The sequence below is a fragment of the Elephas maximus genome, chromosome 1 (genome assembly GCF_024166365.1).
Source record: "Elephas maximus indicus isolate mEleMax1 chromosome 1, mEleMax1 primary haplotype, whole genome shotgun sequence".
NCBI classification, from domain to species: Eukaryota; Metazoa; Chordata; class Mammalia; order Proboscidea; family Elephantidae; genus Elephas; species Elephas maximus.
The window spans coordinates 9,920,132-9,937,249 of NC_064819.1; the positions used below are offsets into that span (position 1 = coordinate 9,920,132).

At 40.1% G+C, this 17,118-nt stretch overlaps 1 protein-coding gene across 4 annotated transcripts in view; it reads right to left on the reverse strand.

The window, feature by feature from the left end:
- The window catches only part of CD80 (CD80 molecule), a 45,007-nt gene continuing 27,889 nt past the window's right edge, over positions 1-17,118 (reverse strand). The window contains exons 3-7 of one of the 4 annotated variants that reach the window (XM_049877202.1): positions 11,237-11,554; positions 5,333-5,614; positions 4,934-5,041; positions 3,508-3,559; positions 1-1,371 (exon numbers count right to left, since the gene is read on the reverse strand). In XM_049877202.1, the coding sequence (XP_049733159.1) occupies positions 3,510-3,559; positions 4,934-5,041; positions 5,333-5,614; positions 11,237-11,554 (758 nt within the window). In that variant the 3' untranslated portion in view covers positions 1-1,371; positions 3,508-3,509. Of the gene's footprint in view, positions 1,372-3,507; positions 3,560-3,587; positions 5,042-5,332; positions 5,615-11,236; positions 11,555-17,118 lie in introns of those variants that run through there. The other 3 variants (XM_049877211.1, XM_049877191.1, XM_049877221.1) reach the window with 3 other exon arrangements.

Here is a 17,118-nt window from a genome sequence, read left to right on the forward strand (position 1 = left end):
AAGAAGAAAAGCACTTTGGGGATGAAAGGAAGCCATATGGAATCCTATTGTCAGTTTTCTATAAACAGAGTTGTCTTAGTTATCTAACAGTGCTATAATAGAAATACTACAAGTGGAGGGCTTTAAAAAAACAGAAATTTATTCCCTCACAGTTTAGGAGGCTAGAAGTCTGAATTCAGGGTACAGCTCTAGGGGAAGATTTTCTCCCTCTGTCAGCCCTGGAGGAAGGTCCTCATCTCTTCTGAGCTTCTGCTCCCGGACAGTGACGTGGCTTGGCATGTCTCTTCCCCTATCTTGGCTTCCTAGCTTACTTACTTAATCTTTTTATATCTCAAAAGAGGTTGACTCAGGATACACCCTGCACTAATGCTGCCTCAATACCAGAACAAAGGCAGCCCATTGCCAAATAAGGTTATAGCCACTGGCATAGAAGTTAAGAATGACTTATTTTGGGGGAAACTGTTCAATCTATAGGAATAGTTTACTGTTTAGTACCTACACAGTAAAAACAGTCTCATTTTAAATGAGAACTTTCTCATAAAAATATTTTAAAAATAAGTTTAAACTAGCATAAAGCTATTCAAAGAGATTATCAGTCCAATATGAACCAGTAGAGTGTGAATCTTTAAACCAAACTATCCCTCTCCAACCTACTGCTTTGAGATGCATATATAAGTTGTTCACTGTACGTGTCAGAGGAAATCAGGTTTGGATAGCTCTACTTTCTTATGAACCTAATGGAGAAGTGGGAGAGCAAAGAGGGGAACACGATGAAAAAATGAAATATGGCTAAATGCCAGTAATATTCCATTATCCTCTTATATAGGTGTACATACCAACACACTTCCCATACATTAGGCTCATTTTAAAGGCAACACGACATATCTTTCCAGCATCGTATCAGGAAATCAAATCAAGTCTCTAAAGTTGACCTGATACTGGACAAATTCTATTTCCAGAAGCACGCAGAAAGTTTGGCGGTTCAAACTCAACCAATGGCTTCTCGGGAGAAGACTTGGTGATCTGCTCCCATAAGGATTACAGCCTTGAACACCAGAGCCAGGAGATCTGGGCTCTGACTCTGGCTCTGGCCTTCACAAGTCAGGTCACCTCCCTAGGCCTTGGTGTCCTCGTTATTAATGAGACTAGTATTCGCTAATATCCCTCCCAGGACTGAATAACTATATTCCTAAACCCATTTGATCAAGGTCACCAGAGCTACTTCTGTTCCTCCCGTACTCCTCTAGTCACTTCCTGAAATACTGCTGAAGTGAAGAGACTTCTAGAGAGCAGTTATATGAAAGGCCAGGTGGGCAGTCCTGCCATTTGAGGAAGCTCCAAGAAGAGGTCAATCACAGATGCAGGTGGGACCTGAGGAAACAAACAAGTACTTCAAAACCCTAAATTCACAAGGGAGGACAACATTTAAAAATTTTATATTTTCTATCTCAAGATCAAGAGTTTCCCCAATTTGAGGTAACATTGTAGATGTTAATCTTGATGACTAAAGAATATAAAAACCCACTGCCATTGAGCCGATTCTGACTGAGAAGGAGCCCTCGTCGTGCAGTGGTTAAGCACTCAGCTGCTAACTGAAAGGTTGGCGGTTGGAACCCACCAGCCACCCTGTGGGAGAAAGATGTGGCAGTTTGTTTACGTAAAGATTACAGCTTTGGGAACCCTATTGGGCAATTCTACTCTGTCCTACGGGGCCACTAGGGTCAAAATCAACTCGAGGGCAATGGGTTTTTTTTTTTTTTAAATTATGGGAGAACTTGGAACTACCCACATAGTTTTTACTAGATGAAATCTCTATCAAACAAAGTTTATTAAGGATGTGCTCTCAGAAAATAATCAAACATTATTTATTCAGGCACTCTTCGACATGTGTGAGACAAACAATAACGTATAAGGCACGGTTGCTCTTCCCAATAAGCCTGCCATATCATAAAGAATGTAAGACATGACACATGAAAATAAACTCAGGGTGGTATGTGGTGTGGTAGAGAGAGTATATGCTACTGAAACGAGGAGGTCAAAGTGCTTGAACTGGATAAGATGGCCACAGAGGCTTCATGTAGAAGGCTGGAGATGTGGCTTCATTGTGTAGTATCGGCAGAATGAACAGAAGAACTTTTGGAGGGAAATTCCAGGTAATCACAGAACTCAGGGAGACATCCTAGGAAGGGAGTGCTGAGGAGTAATAAAGTTGAAATGAAAAAAGCAGGACAGGAAGTTGGGAGATTGTTTCGAGGAACATATGTATAGGCTGCTGTGGTGGAACGAGTGGGTGTCCTGAGCTTGATGTCCAGCTTGAGTCCTGTTTGGCTCCTTATCTGCATGACCTCAAGCAAATCCCTCAACCTCTGGGAGCCTCAGGTTTCTCTCCTATAAAATGGAGATAGGAAGATCTTGCTCATAGATTATAAGATTAAAATAGATAATGCTTTTGTAAAATGTAAACTGTTGCGTAAATCTTAGGTATTATTTTTTTCCTTTTCCTTCGTATTTAAAGGCAGCTATGCTCGTTCTGGTGTCACCCCAACCTTCAAAAGTCAGAACTGAACCCTTTATGGAGGCGACAACCACCCTGGGCCTCTCATCAGTTTCTTGGATTCCAATGTTTCAGTGCTTCTCTTATGTGGAAGCACCTGGTGATTTTAGAACACAAAGTTGATATAAGTTAACAGTATGGTTATGACGAAAGCTAATGCTATGTAAGGCTGCTTTAACAGAAAGAACATTCTAGATCCCAGGAAGTAGTTATGCCTTTGTTTGCTGAGTCAGACCAAATCTAAAGCCTTGGACTCCAGTTTGTTGACATCTAGTGTGTTTATATGTGACATCTGGCAACCAGGCCATGTGAAGAACAATTAAAGAACTGAGGATGTTTAGACTGAAGAGATGAGCTGGAATGTGGAAAGTTACAGCTTGAAAAATTTTCCTGTAGGCATTACAGTCCCTTCTGAGTTTTTGAGTGGAAAAATGACATGACAAATGTAATACTCTGTGAAATTTGACTCTGGGTTTGGGATGGTAGGATGACTCTGTGGGCAGGAAGTAGAGAGACTGAGAAGGATGTTACAGTGTTAGTACCCAGTGACCCATAAGCAACCATAATCTGTCCCCATCAGTCCCGGGGGATACACAGAAAAAGAAACGATTGGATAAGGAGTTAGCCTTGGAAGATTCCTTCAAGATGAACTCAGAGTTTTATGGATAATGAAAGACACTGAACTGGCTGACAAGAGGAGAACATTTCAAGATGGCAGAATGGCACAGCAAAGGAAGAGATTGCAATAAGCAAATTGTATGTGGGGAGAAAGGAGAGGAATACCAAGCACCGTGTATCTGTTTGGAGTAATCTGAACGAGGTTTTTTGAGAAGGTGGGGTAGGGGGTCAAAGTTTTAAATTTGGTACTGAAAGGAAGAGAAGATTGTGCCTCAGGCTCCACACAATCCCACTTATCTTTCACATTGATAGACAAGGAGGCGGGAGGAGACTACCTTCAGATGCTCCCTCTACGTCTTGTGGCAGGTCTTCTGAGATAAACGCAAACTAAAATAAAAATGATAGGTGAGTTTTCTTTAAATCATGCCCATATATTTCAGCAAGCCTTTAGACTGGCTTAGAATAGGTTAAAATCTAGAATTAGAGGTTTAATTCGGGGCGATTTACCCCCAGGGAACATTTAACAATAGGGCCCTAGTGGCGCAGTGGCTAAGCTGTTGGCTGCTGACCAAAAGGTTGGCAGTTCGAATCCACCAACTGCTCCTTGGAAACCCTATGGGGCAGTTCTACTCTGTCCTATAGGGTCGCTATGAGTCCAAGTTGACTCGACAGCAACAAGTTTGGTTTTTTGATTTGGTTTGGAGAGACATTTTCGATTATCACAACTGGGACAGGGTGCTACTGACATTCAGTGGGTAGAAGCTAAAAAAAAAAAAATTTTTTTTTTTTTTTTGCTGCAAAACATCCTACAATGCACAGAACAGCTCCCTAAAATGAAGAGTTACTCTGCTCAAAATGTCAATAGTGCTAAGGTTGAGAAACCCAGAACTAGAGGGTCAAGGCTGGACAGTCCGAATTAGAAACATCTTTGAGCCCACCAAACCCCTTCATCCTACCACGAAGGTGAATTGTTCACAGCAAAGTGTCTCTAGTGCCTTCACTGAGCTTTGATTTTTTGTTTGCTGAAGGTTGAGGAGTTACAGATGTTGGTCTCCCATTTTCATTTGCTCAGTGTATGTGATTTCTACTCCAAGAAGGGTTGGTGTACCTTCACAGCGATTTTGGCCTTACCTCTGGCCTAGCAGTTCTACTTCCACTTTAATTGCAGAAATCGAAGTTAGCATACGTCCGAGTCCACGGATTTAAATTCATAAGGAAAGACATCCTACAAATCTCTCCTCTCCTCAACCACTGCTGATCTCTCATTCAAAGAAATGAGAAAACCATGTAGTTTCTCAACTTCATTAGTGCATCTTAGTCCCTTCAAATAAAATCATTCTTGCTCTCCATACCTTGTCATTCTATCTTTTTTCCAACCCCAAATCAAAGGTTAGAATATCTCTTAGCATCGGAAATGTCTTCAAATCAGTTAGTAATGCTCAGTGTCTCCAGGAAAATATTATAAAGCTAGGGGAATATAAATCGACGAAACTAGAATGTGTCTCGAGGGTAGTGATGCCCCATCTTTGCGACTCCAGTGCCTAGTAGAGGGCCAGGCACGTAGCAGGTGTCCAAGAAAGGTTTGTTCAGTGAACGAACAGAGCCTGCTGAGACGAGTGAAGGGAGACACTAAAGTTTCCATAGACGTTGCTTCAAACATGAGAACAGAATCGGCTAAAACTGCAGAGAGAGGCTGAACTATAGTGATAGGAGTTTGGCTTCCAGAACGTGAGATTGTGGTCATAGCACAATAGTACTTACTGTGGTTCCGGCAGCACATGATTGATACAATGATCCCACAAATCCCAATGATTGTGATGAGGATAATGACCCAGAGTGGGAATGGTTCAACAGGAGGAGAAGGCGTGGCTGTGGAGGGAAAAGAATAGTGTCAGCTCTCATGTGTTTCCGACTGCCTGATACCCATTCTGTGCTGTAGCTCTTAACCACTATGCCACCAAGGTTTCCACAGTAAAGTTAGTCTAGTAATATTATAGCCACGCCTTTGTACAGTGACCTTAATAAGACTCAACAGCACTTTAGTATCATTTTATTTGGGGGTCTAAAAATGCTATCAGAGTCAATGCACACAAGTCTAAAATCTATCTGGCTAAGTTAGTTTCTTCTTAGATTCTATACAGTAGAAACTTTGTCACTTACGTATTATCCAGGGGAAGGTCTGTGATACTTCTTGGTCTCCATACTTGATAAGACAAACAAAGGTATGGTTTCTTGTCAGATTGAAATGAAGTTCACTGCTGATAGCATAGAGTTCAGTTTCGGGATCTTGGGAAACTGTAAGGTTGATCCCATTTAATTCTTCTCCATTTTCTAACCAGCAGAGGTGAGGCTCTGGAAAACCTCCAGAGGTTGAACAAAGTATCTTTTTAATGCCAGCAGATGGGCTTCCCAAGTCAGTTATAATAGGATCGTGGAAGTCGGCTGAAGAAAGAACAAGAATATTTAACAAGAATATAATTATGAACGTATAGTTGCATATCTGTGTGTACATATACCTACTCCTCACTTATCAACTATCTCATTATCAGACATTTTGCATTTATGACAATAACAAAAAAACTACTATCCAACTATTTTGCACATTAACAATGTACGTCTGGCAGTAACAAATGCCAAGGTTCAAGGCAAGAGTAACGCTGGCTGTGGTGGTTAAGGTTATGTGTTGACGTGGCTGGGCCATGTTTCTCAGTGGTTTGGCAGTTATATAATGATGTTATTTGGTAGTTATGTAATGGTGTAATTTGGTGGTTATGTAATGATGTAGTCATCCTCTGTTTTGTGATCTGATGTGGTCATCCACTATTTCCTTATAACACTGATTTTCGTATAATGACCTGGTCTTTGGAATCCAGCCATGTTGCTAAGTGAGGAGTGGGTGTACACACATCTAAACACACACACACATATTTGGGTTCATATTTGTAATAACTTATCTGATAAGAATGATAAAACGAGATATAATTTTCATTTCCCCAGAAGTCATTAGTGTTGTTGTTGTTAGGTACCATCAAATTGGTTCCAACTCATAGCGACCCTGTGTACAACAGAACGAAACACTGCCTGGTCCTGTGCTATCCTCACAGTTGTTGCTATGTTTGAGTTCCTTGTTGCAGCCACTGTGTGAATCCATCTCGTTGAGAGACTTCCTCTTTTTGATTCTCCTTTACCAAGCATGATGTCCTTCTCCAGAGACTGTCCTTCCTGATAATGTGTCCAGAGTACATGAGACGGAGTTTTGCCATCCTCCCTTCTAAGGAGCATTCTAGCTGTACTTCTTCCAAGACAGATTTGTTCTTCTTGCAGTCCATGGTACGTTCAGTATTCTTTACCAACATCGTAATACAAGTGCATCAATTCTTCTTTGGTCTTCCTTACTCATTGTCCAGCTTTTGTATGCATATGAGATGATTGAAAATACCATGGCTTGGGTCAGGCACACCTTAGTCCTTGTCTTAGTTATCTAGTGCTGCTATAACAGAAATACCACAAGTAGATGGCTTTAACAGACAGAAATTTATTCTCTCACAGTTTAGGACCCTAGAGTCCAAATTCAGGGTGCCAGCTCTAGGGAAAGGCTTTCTCTCTCTGTAGGCTCTGGGGGAAAGCGCTTGTCTCTTTTCTTCATCTGTGGGCCCGGCATTCCTTGGAGATCTCCATATGTCTTGGCATCAGTTTTCCCCAGGGTCTAGAAGGGTTTCAGCTCAGGACACGAAGTACGCTCCAGGCTATTTCTTCCCTGGTGGTAGGAGATCCCTCCATCTTTGCTTGATTTTCTCTCCATTTATCTCTTGTAAGATAAAAGGCGATGCAGGCCACATTCCAGGGGAACTCCCCTTACACCAGATTAGGACTGTGACTTGAATAAGGGTGGTGACTTAAGTAAGGTCGATGCATCCCACCCTAATGCTGCTTCATTAGCATAACAAACATAACCTGATCCTCTCTAAGTACCTCATCCTGCCTCATTGAAGGGCAGAGGTTAGGGTTTACAGCACATCACAAGATGGAGGATAATCACACAATACTGGAAATCTTGGCCATGACGCATATTTTGGGGAGACACGATTCGATCCATGACAATCCTCAAGGTGATATCTTTGCTTTTTAACACTTTAAAGAGGTCTTTTGCAGTAGATCTGCCAAATGCAATAGTCGTTTGATTTCTTGACTGCTGCTTCCAGGGGTGTTGATTGTGGATCCAAGTAAAATGAAATCCGTGACAACTTCAATATTTTCTCCATTTATCATGATGTTGCTTATTGGTCTAGTTGGGAGGATTTTTGTTTTCTTTCTGTTGAGGTGTAATCCGTACTGAAGGCTATAGTCTCTGATTTTCATCAGTAAGTCCTTTAAGTCCTCTTCACTTTCAGCAAGCAAGATTGTATCATCTGCATATTGCAGGTTGTTAATGAGTCTTCCTCTAATCTTGATGCTACCTTCTTCATATAGTCCAGCTTCTCAAATTATTTGCTCAGCATACAGATTGAAGAAGTATGGTGAAAGGATACAACCCTCATACACACCTTTCTTGATTTTAAGCCATGCAGTATCCCCTTGTTTCTTGTTCTGTTTGAACGACTGTCTCTTGGTCTATGTGCAGGTTCCACATGAGCACAATTTAGTGTTCTGGAATTTCCATTCTTCACAATGTTATCCGTAATTTCTTATGATCCACACAGTTGAATGCCTTTGCATGGTCAATAAAACATAGGTAAGCATCTTTCTGGTATTGTCTGCTTTCAGCCAGGAATCACCTGACGTCAGCAATGATATCCCTCATTCCATGTCTTCTTCTGAATCCAACTTGAATTTCTGGCAGTTCTCTGTTGATATACAGCTGCAACCATTTTTCAATTATCTTCGGCATACTTTTACTTGCATGTGATATTAATGATATTGTTTGACAATTTCTGCATTCTGTTGGATCGCCTTTCTTTGGTATAGGCACATGTATGGATCTCTTCCAGCCAGTTAGCCAGGTAGCTTTCTTCCAAATTTCTTAGCATAGATGAGTGAACACTTCTAGCATTTCATCAATTTGTTGAAACATCTCAAGTGGTATTACATCATTCCTGAAGGCTTATTTTTCGTCAGTGCCTTCAGTGCAGCTTGATCAATTTCAGACTGCAGAAGTTGGTAAAAATCTTCAATTTCTTCATCTTCATTGGCCCTTGAGCACATGCTACCTCCTAAAATGGCTGAACATCGACCAGTTCTTTTCTGTACAGTGACTCTGTGTACTCCTTACATCTTGTATCTTCTTTTGATGCTTCCTACATCATTCTATTTTTTGCCCGTAGAATCCTTCAGTATTTCAACTGAAAGCTTGAATTTTTTCTTCAGTTCTTTTAGCTTGAGAAATGCTGAGCATTTTCTTCCCTTTTGGTTTTCTAACTCCAGGTCTTTGCACATTTCATTATGGTACTTTGTCTTCTCAAGCTACCCTTTGAAATCTCCTGTTCAGCTTTTACTTCATCAGTTCTCCCTTTTGCTTGGCTACTCTAAGTTCAAGGGCAAATTTCAGAGTCTCTTCTGACATTTGTTTTGGTACTTTTTTTTCTTTTCTGTCTTTCTAATGACCGTTTGCTTTCTTCATGTATGGCGTCCTTAATGCCATCCCACAACTCGTCTGCTCTTCTGTCTTTAGTGTTAAATGTATCAAATCTATTCTTAAGATGGTCTCTAAATCCACGTGGAATATACTCAAGGTCGTACTTTGGCTCTCATGGACTTGTTTTAATTTTCTTCAGCTTCTGCTTGAACTTGCATATGAGCAATTGATGGACTGTTCTTTGGTTTTCTCCTGGCCTTGTTCTGACTGATGATATACCCACTCTTCACTTATCAATATGGTTAATTTCCAAAAACCAGGTCGTTATGAGAAAATCAGCATTATGAGGAAATAGAGGGTGACCACATCAGATCACAAAATGGAAGATGACTATACTATTACACAACTGCCGAATTCCATCGGTATATAACAGCCAAACCACTGAGAATCATGGCCCAGTCAGTTGACACATAACCTTAACCATCACAGCCAGCGTTACTCTCACCTTGCACCTTGGTGTTCGTTACTGCCAGACGTGTGTTTTTAACCAGCAAAAGAGTTGGATAGTGGATTTTTTACTATTGTCTTAAATATGAAATGTTGGATAACCAGAGAGTTGATAAGTGAGGGCTAGGTATATTGAGCTTCTCCAATTTCCATAGATTTAGTCAATTTGATTCCTGTGTATTCCATCCAGTGGGGTCCACGTGTACAGTCACTGTTTATGTTATTGAAAAATGGTATTTCCAATGAAGAAGTCGTTGGTATTGCACAATTCTATCATGCAATCTCCCGTGTCATTTCTATCGCCAAGGCCCTGTTTTCCAACTACTGATTCTTCTTTTTTGTTCCCAACTTTCCCGTTCCAATCACCAATGCTGTATTTTTATGCAAGTAATGCACCCCTTCTACATTTGTTTGCCAACTTCACCCTCTCCCTTCAAAGTATTTTCATAAGCGTGCTGTGCTAAATTTTTTTTACACCAACATGTAAAAAAAAAAAAATGGCATAGTGGCTCTTACAAAAATACCTCACGTGGGAGGGTGCAGTTGGCAAACAAACATAGAAGGCACGTGTTATTTTTGTAAAAATATGGTAATAATCAATGCTCCCTGATTGCATGTTTGATCAATTTCAGACTGCAGAAACTGGTAAAAATCTTCAATTTCTTCATCTTTGGCATTAGTGGTTGGTGTGTAAATTTGAATAATAGTTATATTCAGTGGTATTCCTCGTAGGCGTATGGATATTATCCTATCACTGACAGTGTTATACTTAAGGATAGATCTCGAAATGTTCTTTTTAACAATGAATGTGATGCCGTTCATCTTCAATTTATCTTTCTTGGTACGGTAGACCATATGATTGTTTGATTCAAAATGGCTGGTACCAGTCCATTTCAGCTCACTAATGCCTAGGATATCCATCTTCAAGTGTTCCGTTTCATTTTTGACAACTAACAGTTTTCCTTGGTTCATACTTCATACCTTCCACATTCTGATTATTAATGGATGTTTGCAGCTGTATTCTACTCTGTCCTATAGGGTCCTTATGAGTCAGAATCGACTCGACGGCACTGGGTTTGTTTTTTTTTTACAGCTATATTTCTTATTAATACTAATTTACAGTACAGAGACTAACGAATTTACAGTACAAAGACTAAATGTAAATGGGTTATGTAAATCTCTTCCCACTTTTGATGGAGATAAGAGGGCCACCTTTTACAGAAAGCTGAAGAAGTAGGTTCATGAGAATAAATGTTGGCATATACTTGCATTTGTAAGTGGTAGAAAGAAAAATAATAGGTAACATTTATTGAGCTCTTTCTATCTGTTAGGCCTGGATGTTACCTCATTTATCTTCACAGCAATCCTAGGAGGTAGGCTGTGGATCGAAAAAGGTCAAATATCCTTCCTACCTACAGTTAGAAAGACTTGCCCAAATGGGGCTTTGAGTCATGAATTTTTTTTCTTCCTTGGGGCAGGCATAAATTATGCAGCCAGTTCTGACAGGTGAAAGCTGCAAATATACAATAAATTATCAATTTGAAAATATCAGAATATAGTAATACAGTAGCCATAGTAACAGGCAGTCAAATACTATTTGGGAAGTATTTATGCCTGCATTTCTCTTATCCCTTTCAACCTACTTTCACAGGAATCTATTACTAGATCATATGTAGTTGATAGTCCAGCTGCATCAAGTCAGATGTGTCCTCTTGTGATTCAGAAGGCACTTCAGGGCATTACAGCGCCTCAGCATGATCATCACGGACTTGGACTGTCAAAGTGCAAGAAATGTGCAATAACATACTTCCAGGGTATTTGGAGAAATCAATTCGGGCTTACGTGAAACTAGAATCTTACTCACCCTAGAAAATGAATTGCAATACGTTGCTCTTTGGTAAAATTTCCACCCAATTCAATGGGAACATGTCTTTAAGGGCATTAAGAGTCTGCCAACCTAGAATAAATCAAAACGCTTCACCAACCTCTGATGGATAACTTCACCAAAGCTAGATGTTCCCGCCTGTAAACGCCATTGTCAGTCTTCTGAACGATGCAGGTGTACGTGCCCTTGTCCGACAGGCGCAGAGCCAGGATGACGACGGAAAGGTTATTGGAGATGTCCACCAAGGTCCGGTTCTTGTACTTGGGCCACACCGATACCTTCCCGGATATGATAGTAAGTACCACTTCATTATTCTTTTGCCAGTAAATTCGAAAATTCGTCAGCTGAGGAGTGGGAATGTTGTAATCACAAGACAGCACTGCCATTTCCTTCACTGCCTTGGTCACCTGGCTGTCACCTAAGGGGAGGCAAATAGGACAAGGTTTCATACAGAACTCAGAACCTTGTGCCTAGGGACTACACATGATAAGAGCATCCAGTCTTCTCAGTTCCTAGTGCTTTTTAAATGTTTTAGAAGTCATCTTTTAGAAAACTGAATATGATTGCTGAAAAGTAAATTTGCTTTCTCAAATAATTAAGACACATTGCTAAAAACACACTCATGGACCAATAAGTATACTGTAACCCATGTACTTCCTTTTTCTTGAGGATTTTCCAAAGACATACGGGATTTGGAATCAGTATGAGCCCCCCTCACACAAGGTAATTTTTAGGCCTATTACTTCATATTCGACTCGACGGCACTGGGTTTATTACTCCATATTTCCTTTACCCAATATAACACCACCTCCAAGAGAAGTCAGCTCTGACCAGGATGCTGGGGAGCGTTATGGTGGAGGAGAAGGCATTCCTGCCCATCTCTGTCAGGAACTCCTATGTTGAATCACCCTTCATACTGTCTGTTCATCACTTGCTTCGTTTTTCTTCCTCTGTGTCTCTTCTCGGGATTCCAGAGTGTCACATATTGTTAAGTGCTTGACTACTAGCCAAAAGGTTGGTGATTTGAACCCACCCAGGGGCACCATGAAAGACAGGCCTGGCAATCTGCTTCTGAAAGATCGCAGCCTTGAAAACCCAACGGAGCAGTTCTGCTGTGCACACATGGGGTTGCCATGAGTCAAAATCGACTCGATGGCAACTAACAACAACAACATGGCTCCTCTACGGAGGAGAACAGTACTATTTCATTTAATCTCCCTTTAATAGCCGTATGAGATACATATAAGCATCCCATTTTACAGATGAGGCAACCGAGGCTCTGAGAGGTTCAGGAAGCCTAGGACAGGGCAGGTAAGTCTAAGATTACTTGTGCCTGTGAACAGGTTCATTTTAAATGCACAACTGCCTTTAACTGTGGGAGAAGCTGGGGGTAGATTTTTGGTGGAGTAAACCAAAACCGAACTCTTCGCTGTTATGTTGATTCTGACTCATAGTGGCTCCACCTGTTACAGACTAGAACTGCTCCACAGGGTTTTCTTGGCTGTAATACTAACAGAAGCAGATTGCCAGGCCTTTCTTCTGTGACACTGCTGGGTGGGTTCAAACTGCCAACCTTTAGGTTCGTAGTTGGGTGTAAACTGTTTGCTAAAAACACTCAGCCTCATGCGACTTCAATGGCTTGGCACAGGAGTAAAGTCTGACCTGTTTCGTTAACATACACCCTGATTCACCCTCCTTTCACTTGTCTGACGTAGAATTTGTAAGTTCTGAGGACTGGGTAATATCTTCTTTTTCTTTTTACTGTGCTTTAGGTGAAAGTTTACACCTCAAGTTAATGTCTCATTCAAAAATTTATACGCATATCATTTTGTGACATTGGTAGCAGTTCTCACCATGTGACAGCACACTCCTTTCCACCCAAGGTTCCCTGTTTCCATTCAACCAGTTCCTGTCCCTTCCTGCCTTCTCATCCTGCTTTTAGACGGGAGGTGCCCATTTGGTCTCAGATATACTGATTGAACTAAGAAGCACACTCCTCACGTGTATTATTTTTTATTTTGTAGTCCTGTCTAATCTTTGTCTGAAGGGAACGGTTTCAGTTCTTGGTTAACAGTGCATCTGGGAGTCCTAGTTTCCTGGGAACCTCCAGTCTCTGTCAGGCCATTAAGCCTGGTCTTTTTACGTGAACTTGACTTCTGTTCTACATTTTTATCCTGTTCTGCCCGGACTGTCTGTTGTGTTCCCTGTTAGGGAGGTCATTGGTGGTAGCAGGGCACCATCTTTCTTCTGGTCTCAGGCTGGTGGAGTCTCTGGTTCACTTGGTTCTTTTGTCCTTTGGGCTAGTATTTTCCTTGTGTCTTTGTTTTTTTTTCATTCTCCTTTGCTCCAACTTGGATGGGACCAGTTGATGTATCTTAGATGGACACTTTTTTTTTTTTTTTTAAGGTGGCCACTTGCATGCTTCTGAGGCCACAGGCCAAAGTGAGATCAGAACATTTTCTTTATAAGCTATATTATGCCAGTTGACCTAGATGTCCCCTGAAACTATGGTCCCCAGGCCCCAGCCTCAGCTACTTTGTCCCTCAAAGTGTTTGGATGTGTCCAGGAAATTTCTTAGCTTTTGCTTTGGTCCATTGTGCTGACTTCCCCTGTATTGTGTGTCGTCCTTCCCTTCACGGAAGTTGATCCTTGGCTACTATCTAGTTGGTGATTTCCTGTCCCTCTCCCTGCATTGAAGAATGTTTTTTTCTGTGTTTAACCCTTTTCTTGAGTTCTTATAATAGCAGTCTCATACAATATTTGTCCCTTTGTGACTGACTTATTTCACTCAGCATAATGCCCTCCAGATTCATCCATGTTGTGAGACGTTTTGCAGATTCAGCGTTGTTCTTTATAATTGCATAGTGTTCCATTGTGTGTAGGTACCATAATTTGTTTATCCATCTGTGATGATGGGCATTTAGGTTGTTTTCATCTTTTTGCTATAGTGCTGCAATGAACATGGGTGTGCGTATTTATTCTTGTGACGGCTCTTATTTCTCTCAGGGTTGTTCCTAGGAGCGGGAATTCTGTATTGTACAGTACTTCTATTTCTAGCTTTTTAAAGAAGTGCCATATCGTTTTCCAAAGTCATTTTTACAATCCCACCAGGAGTCCTTAAGAATTCCAGTCTCTCCACAACCTCTCCAACATTTGTTATTTTGTGTTTTTTGGATTAGTGCCAGCCTTGCTGGGGTGAGATGGTATCTCAATGTAGTTTTGACGTGGCATTTCTCTGATGGCTAATGATCATAGGCATTTCCTCATGTATCTATTAGCCACCTGAATGTCTCCTTTGTTGAAGTGCCTGTTCATATCCTTTGTCCATTTTTTAAACTGGATTATTTGTCTTTTTGTTTTTGAAGTGTTGCAGCATTTGTAGATTTTAGAGATTAGACCCTTATCGATGTATCGTAGCCAAAATTTTTTTCCTGGACTGTAGTCTCTCTTTTCACTTTTTTGGTGAAGTCTTTTGATGAACGTAAGTGTTCGATTTTTAGAAGCTCCCAGTTACCTAGTTTCCCTTCTGGTATTTGTGCATTGTCAGTTATGGTTTGAATATTGTTTATGCCATGTATTAGGGCCCCTAGTTTTTTTTTTTTAGTGTTATACCTATTTTTTTTAATAATCTTTATCATTTTAGATTTTATATTTAGGTCTTTGATCCAATTTGAGTTAGTTTTTGAGTATTGTGTGAGATATGGGTCCTGTTTCATTTTTTTACAGATGGATATCCACCATTTGTTAAAGAGACTGTCTTTTCCCCATATAATGAACTTTGGGCCTTTGTCAAATATCAGCTGCTAGTAGATTTACACCTGGGTTCTCTATTCTGTCCCATTAGTCTATGAGTCTGTTGTTGTACTAGTACCACACTTTTTTGACTACTGTGGAGGTATAATAGGTTCTAAAATCAGGTAGTGTGAGGCCTCCCACTTTGTTCTTCTTCAGTAATGCTTTACTTACCTGGGGCCTCTTCCTTTTCCATATGAAGTTGGTGATTTGTTTCTCCATCTTGTTAAAAAATGCCTTTGGGATTTGAATCAGGGTTGCATTTAGATTGCTTTGGGTATAATTCACATTTTCACAATGTTGAGGCTTCCTATCCATGAGCATGATATGTTTTTCCACCGATGTAGGTCTCTTGGTTTCTTGCAGTAGTATTTTGTAGTTTTCTTTGTGTAGGTCTTTTACGTCTCTGGTTAGATTTATTTCTAAGTACTTTATCTTCTTGGGGGCTGTTGTAAAGAGTATTGCTTTGGCGATTTCCTTTTCAAAGTTCTCTTTGTTGGCGTAGAGGAATCCAACTGATTTTTGTATGTTTTTCTGATACCCTGATACTCTGCTGAACTCTTCTATTAGTTTCAGTAGTTTTCTTGAGGATTCTTTAGGGTTTTCTGTGTATAAGATCATGCCGTCTGCAAATAGAGATACTTTTACTTCTTCCTTACCAATCTGGATGCACTTTATTTCTTTTTCTTGCCTTATTGCTCTGGCTAGGACCTCCTGCACATGTTGAATAAGAGTGGTGATAAAGGGCATCCTTGTCTGGTTCCCGTTCTCCAGGGGAATACTTTCAGTCTCTCTCCACTTAGAATGATGTTGGCTATTGGCTTTGTATAAATGCCCTTTATTATGTCGAGGAATTTCCACTCTATTGCTATTTTGCTGAGAGTTTTTATCATGAATGGGTGTTGGACTTTGTCAAATGCCTTTTTTGCATTGATTAATAGGATCATGTGGTTCTTATATTTGCTTTATTTATGTGATGGATTATGTTGATTGAATTTCTAATGTTAAACCATCCCTGCATACCTGGTGTGAATTCCAGTTGGTCGTGATGAATTATTTTTTTGATATGCTGTTGAATTCTACTGGCTACAATTTTGTCAAGGGTTTTTGTGTTCATGTTCATGAGGAATATTGGTCAGCAATTTTCTTTTTTTGTGGTGTCTTTGCCTGGTTTTGATATCAGGGTTATGCTGGCTTCATAGAATGAGCTTGGGAGTACTGCTTCCTTTTCTAAGCTCTGAAATATATTTAGTAGTACTGGTGTTAACTCTTCTCTGAAAGTTTGGTTGAATTCTCTAGTGAAGCCGTCTGGGCCAGGGCTTTTTTTGTTGGGAGTTTTTTTTTTTTTATCACCTCTTCAATCTCTTCCTTTGTTATGGCCTTATTTAGTTGTCCTACCTCAGTTTGCATTAGTCTAGGTAGGTAGTGTGTTTCTAGAAAATTTTCCATTTCCTCTAGGTTTTCAAATTTGTTGGAGAACAATTTTTCGTAGTATTCTGTTATGATCCCTTTTATTTCAGTTGGGTCTGTTGTGATATCACCCGTTTCATTTCATATTGGGGTTATTTGCTTCCTCTCCTGTTTTTCATTTGTCAGTTTGGCCAGTGGTTTGTCGATTTTATCGTTTCAAGGAAACAACTTTTGGTCTTGTTGACTCTATTAATTGTTTTCTATTCTCTATTTCATTTATTTCTGCTCTAATCTTTATTATTTCCTTTCTTCTGTTGTCTAAGGGCTTCTTTTGCAGTTCTCTTCCTATTTGTTCCGGTTGTAAGGTTAATGTTTTGATTTTGGCCCTTTCTTCTTTTTGGATATATGCATTTATTGCTTTAAATTGACCTCTAAGCACTGCTTTTGCTGTGTCCCAAAGGTTTTGTAAGATGTGTTTTCATTTGCATTTGATTCTATGAATTTCTTTATTCCATCCTTGATTTCTTCCATAACCTGTTAGCTTTTGAGCAAGGCATTGCTCAGTTTCTGTGTATTTGATTTTTCTTCCTTGCTGTTTATGTTATTGATTTCTATCTTTATGACTTTACAGTCAGAAAAGATGCTTTGTAATATTTCTATGTTTTGGAGTCCGTTAAGGCTTGCTTTGTGGCCTAAAATGTGGTCTGTTCTGAAGAATGTTCCATGTGCTTTGGAAAAGCAAGTATACTTTTCTGCTGTTGGGTGGAGTGTTCTGTATAT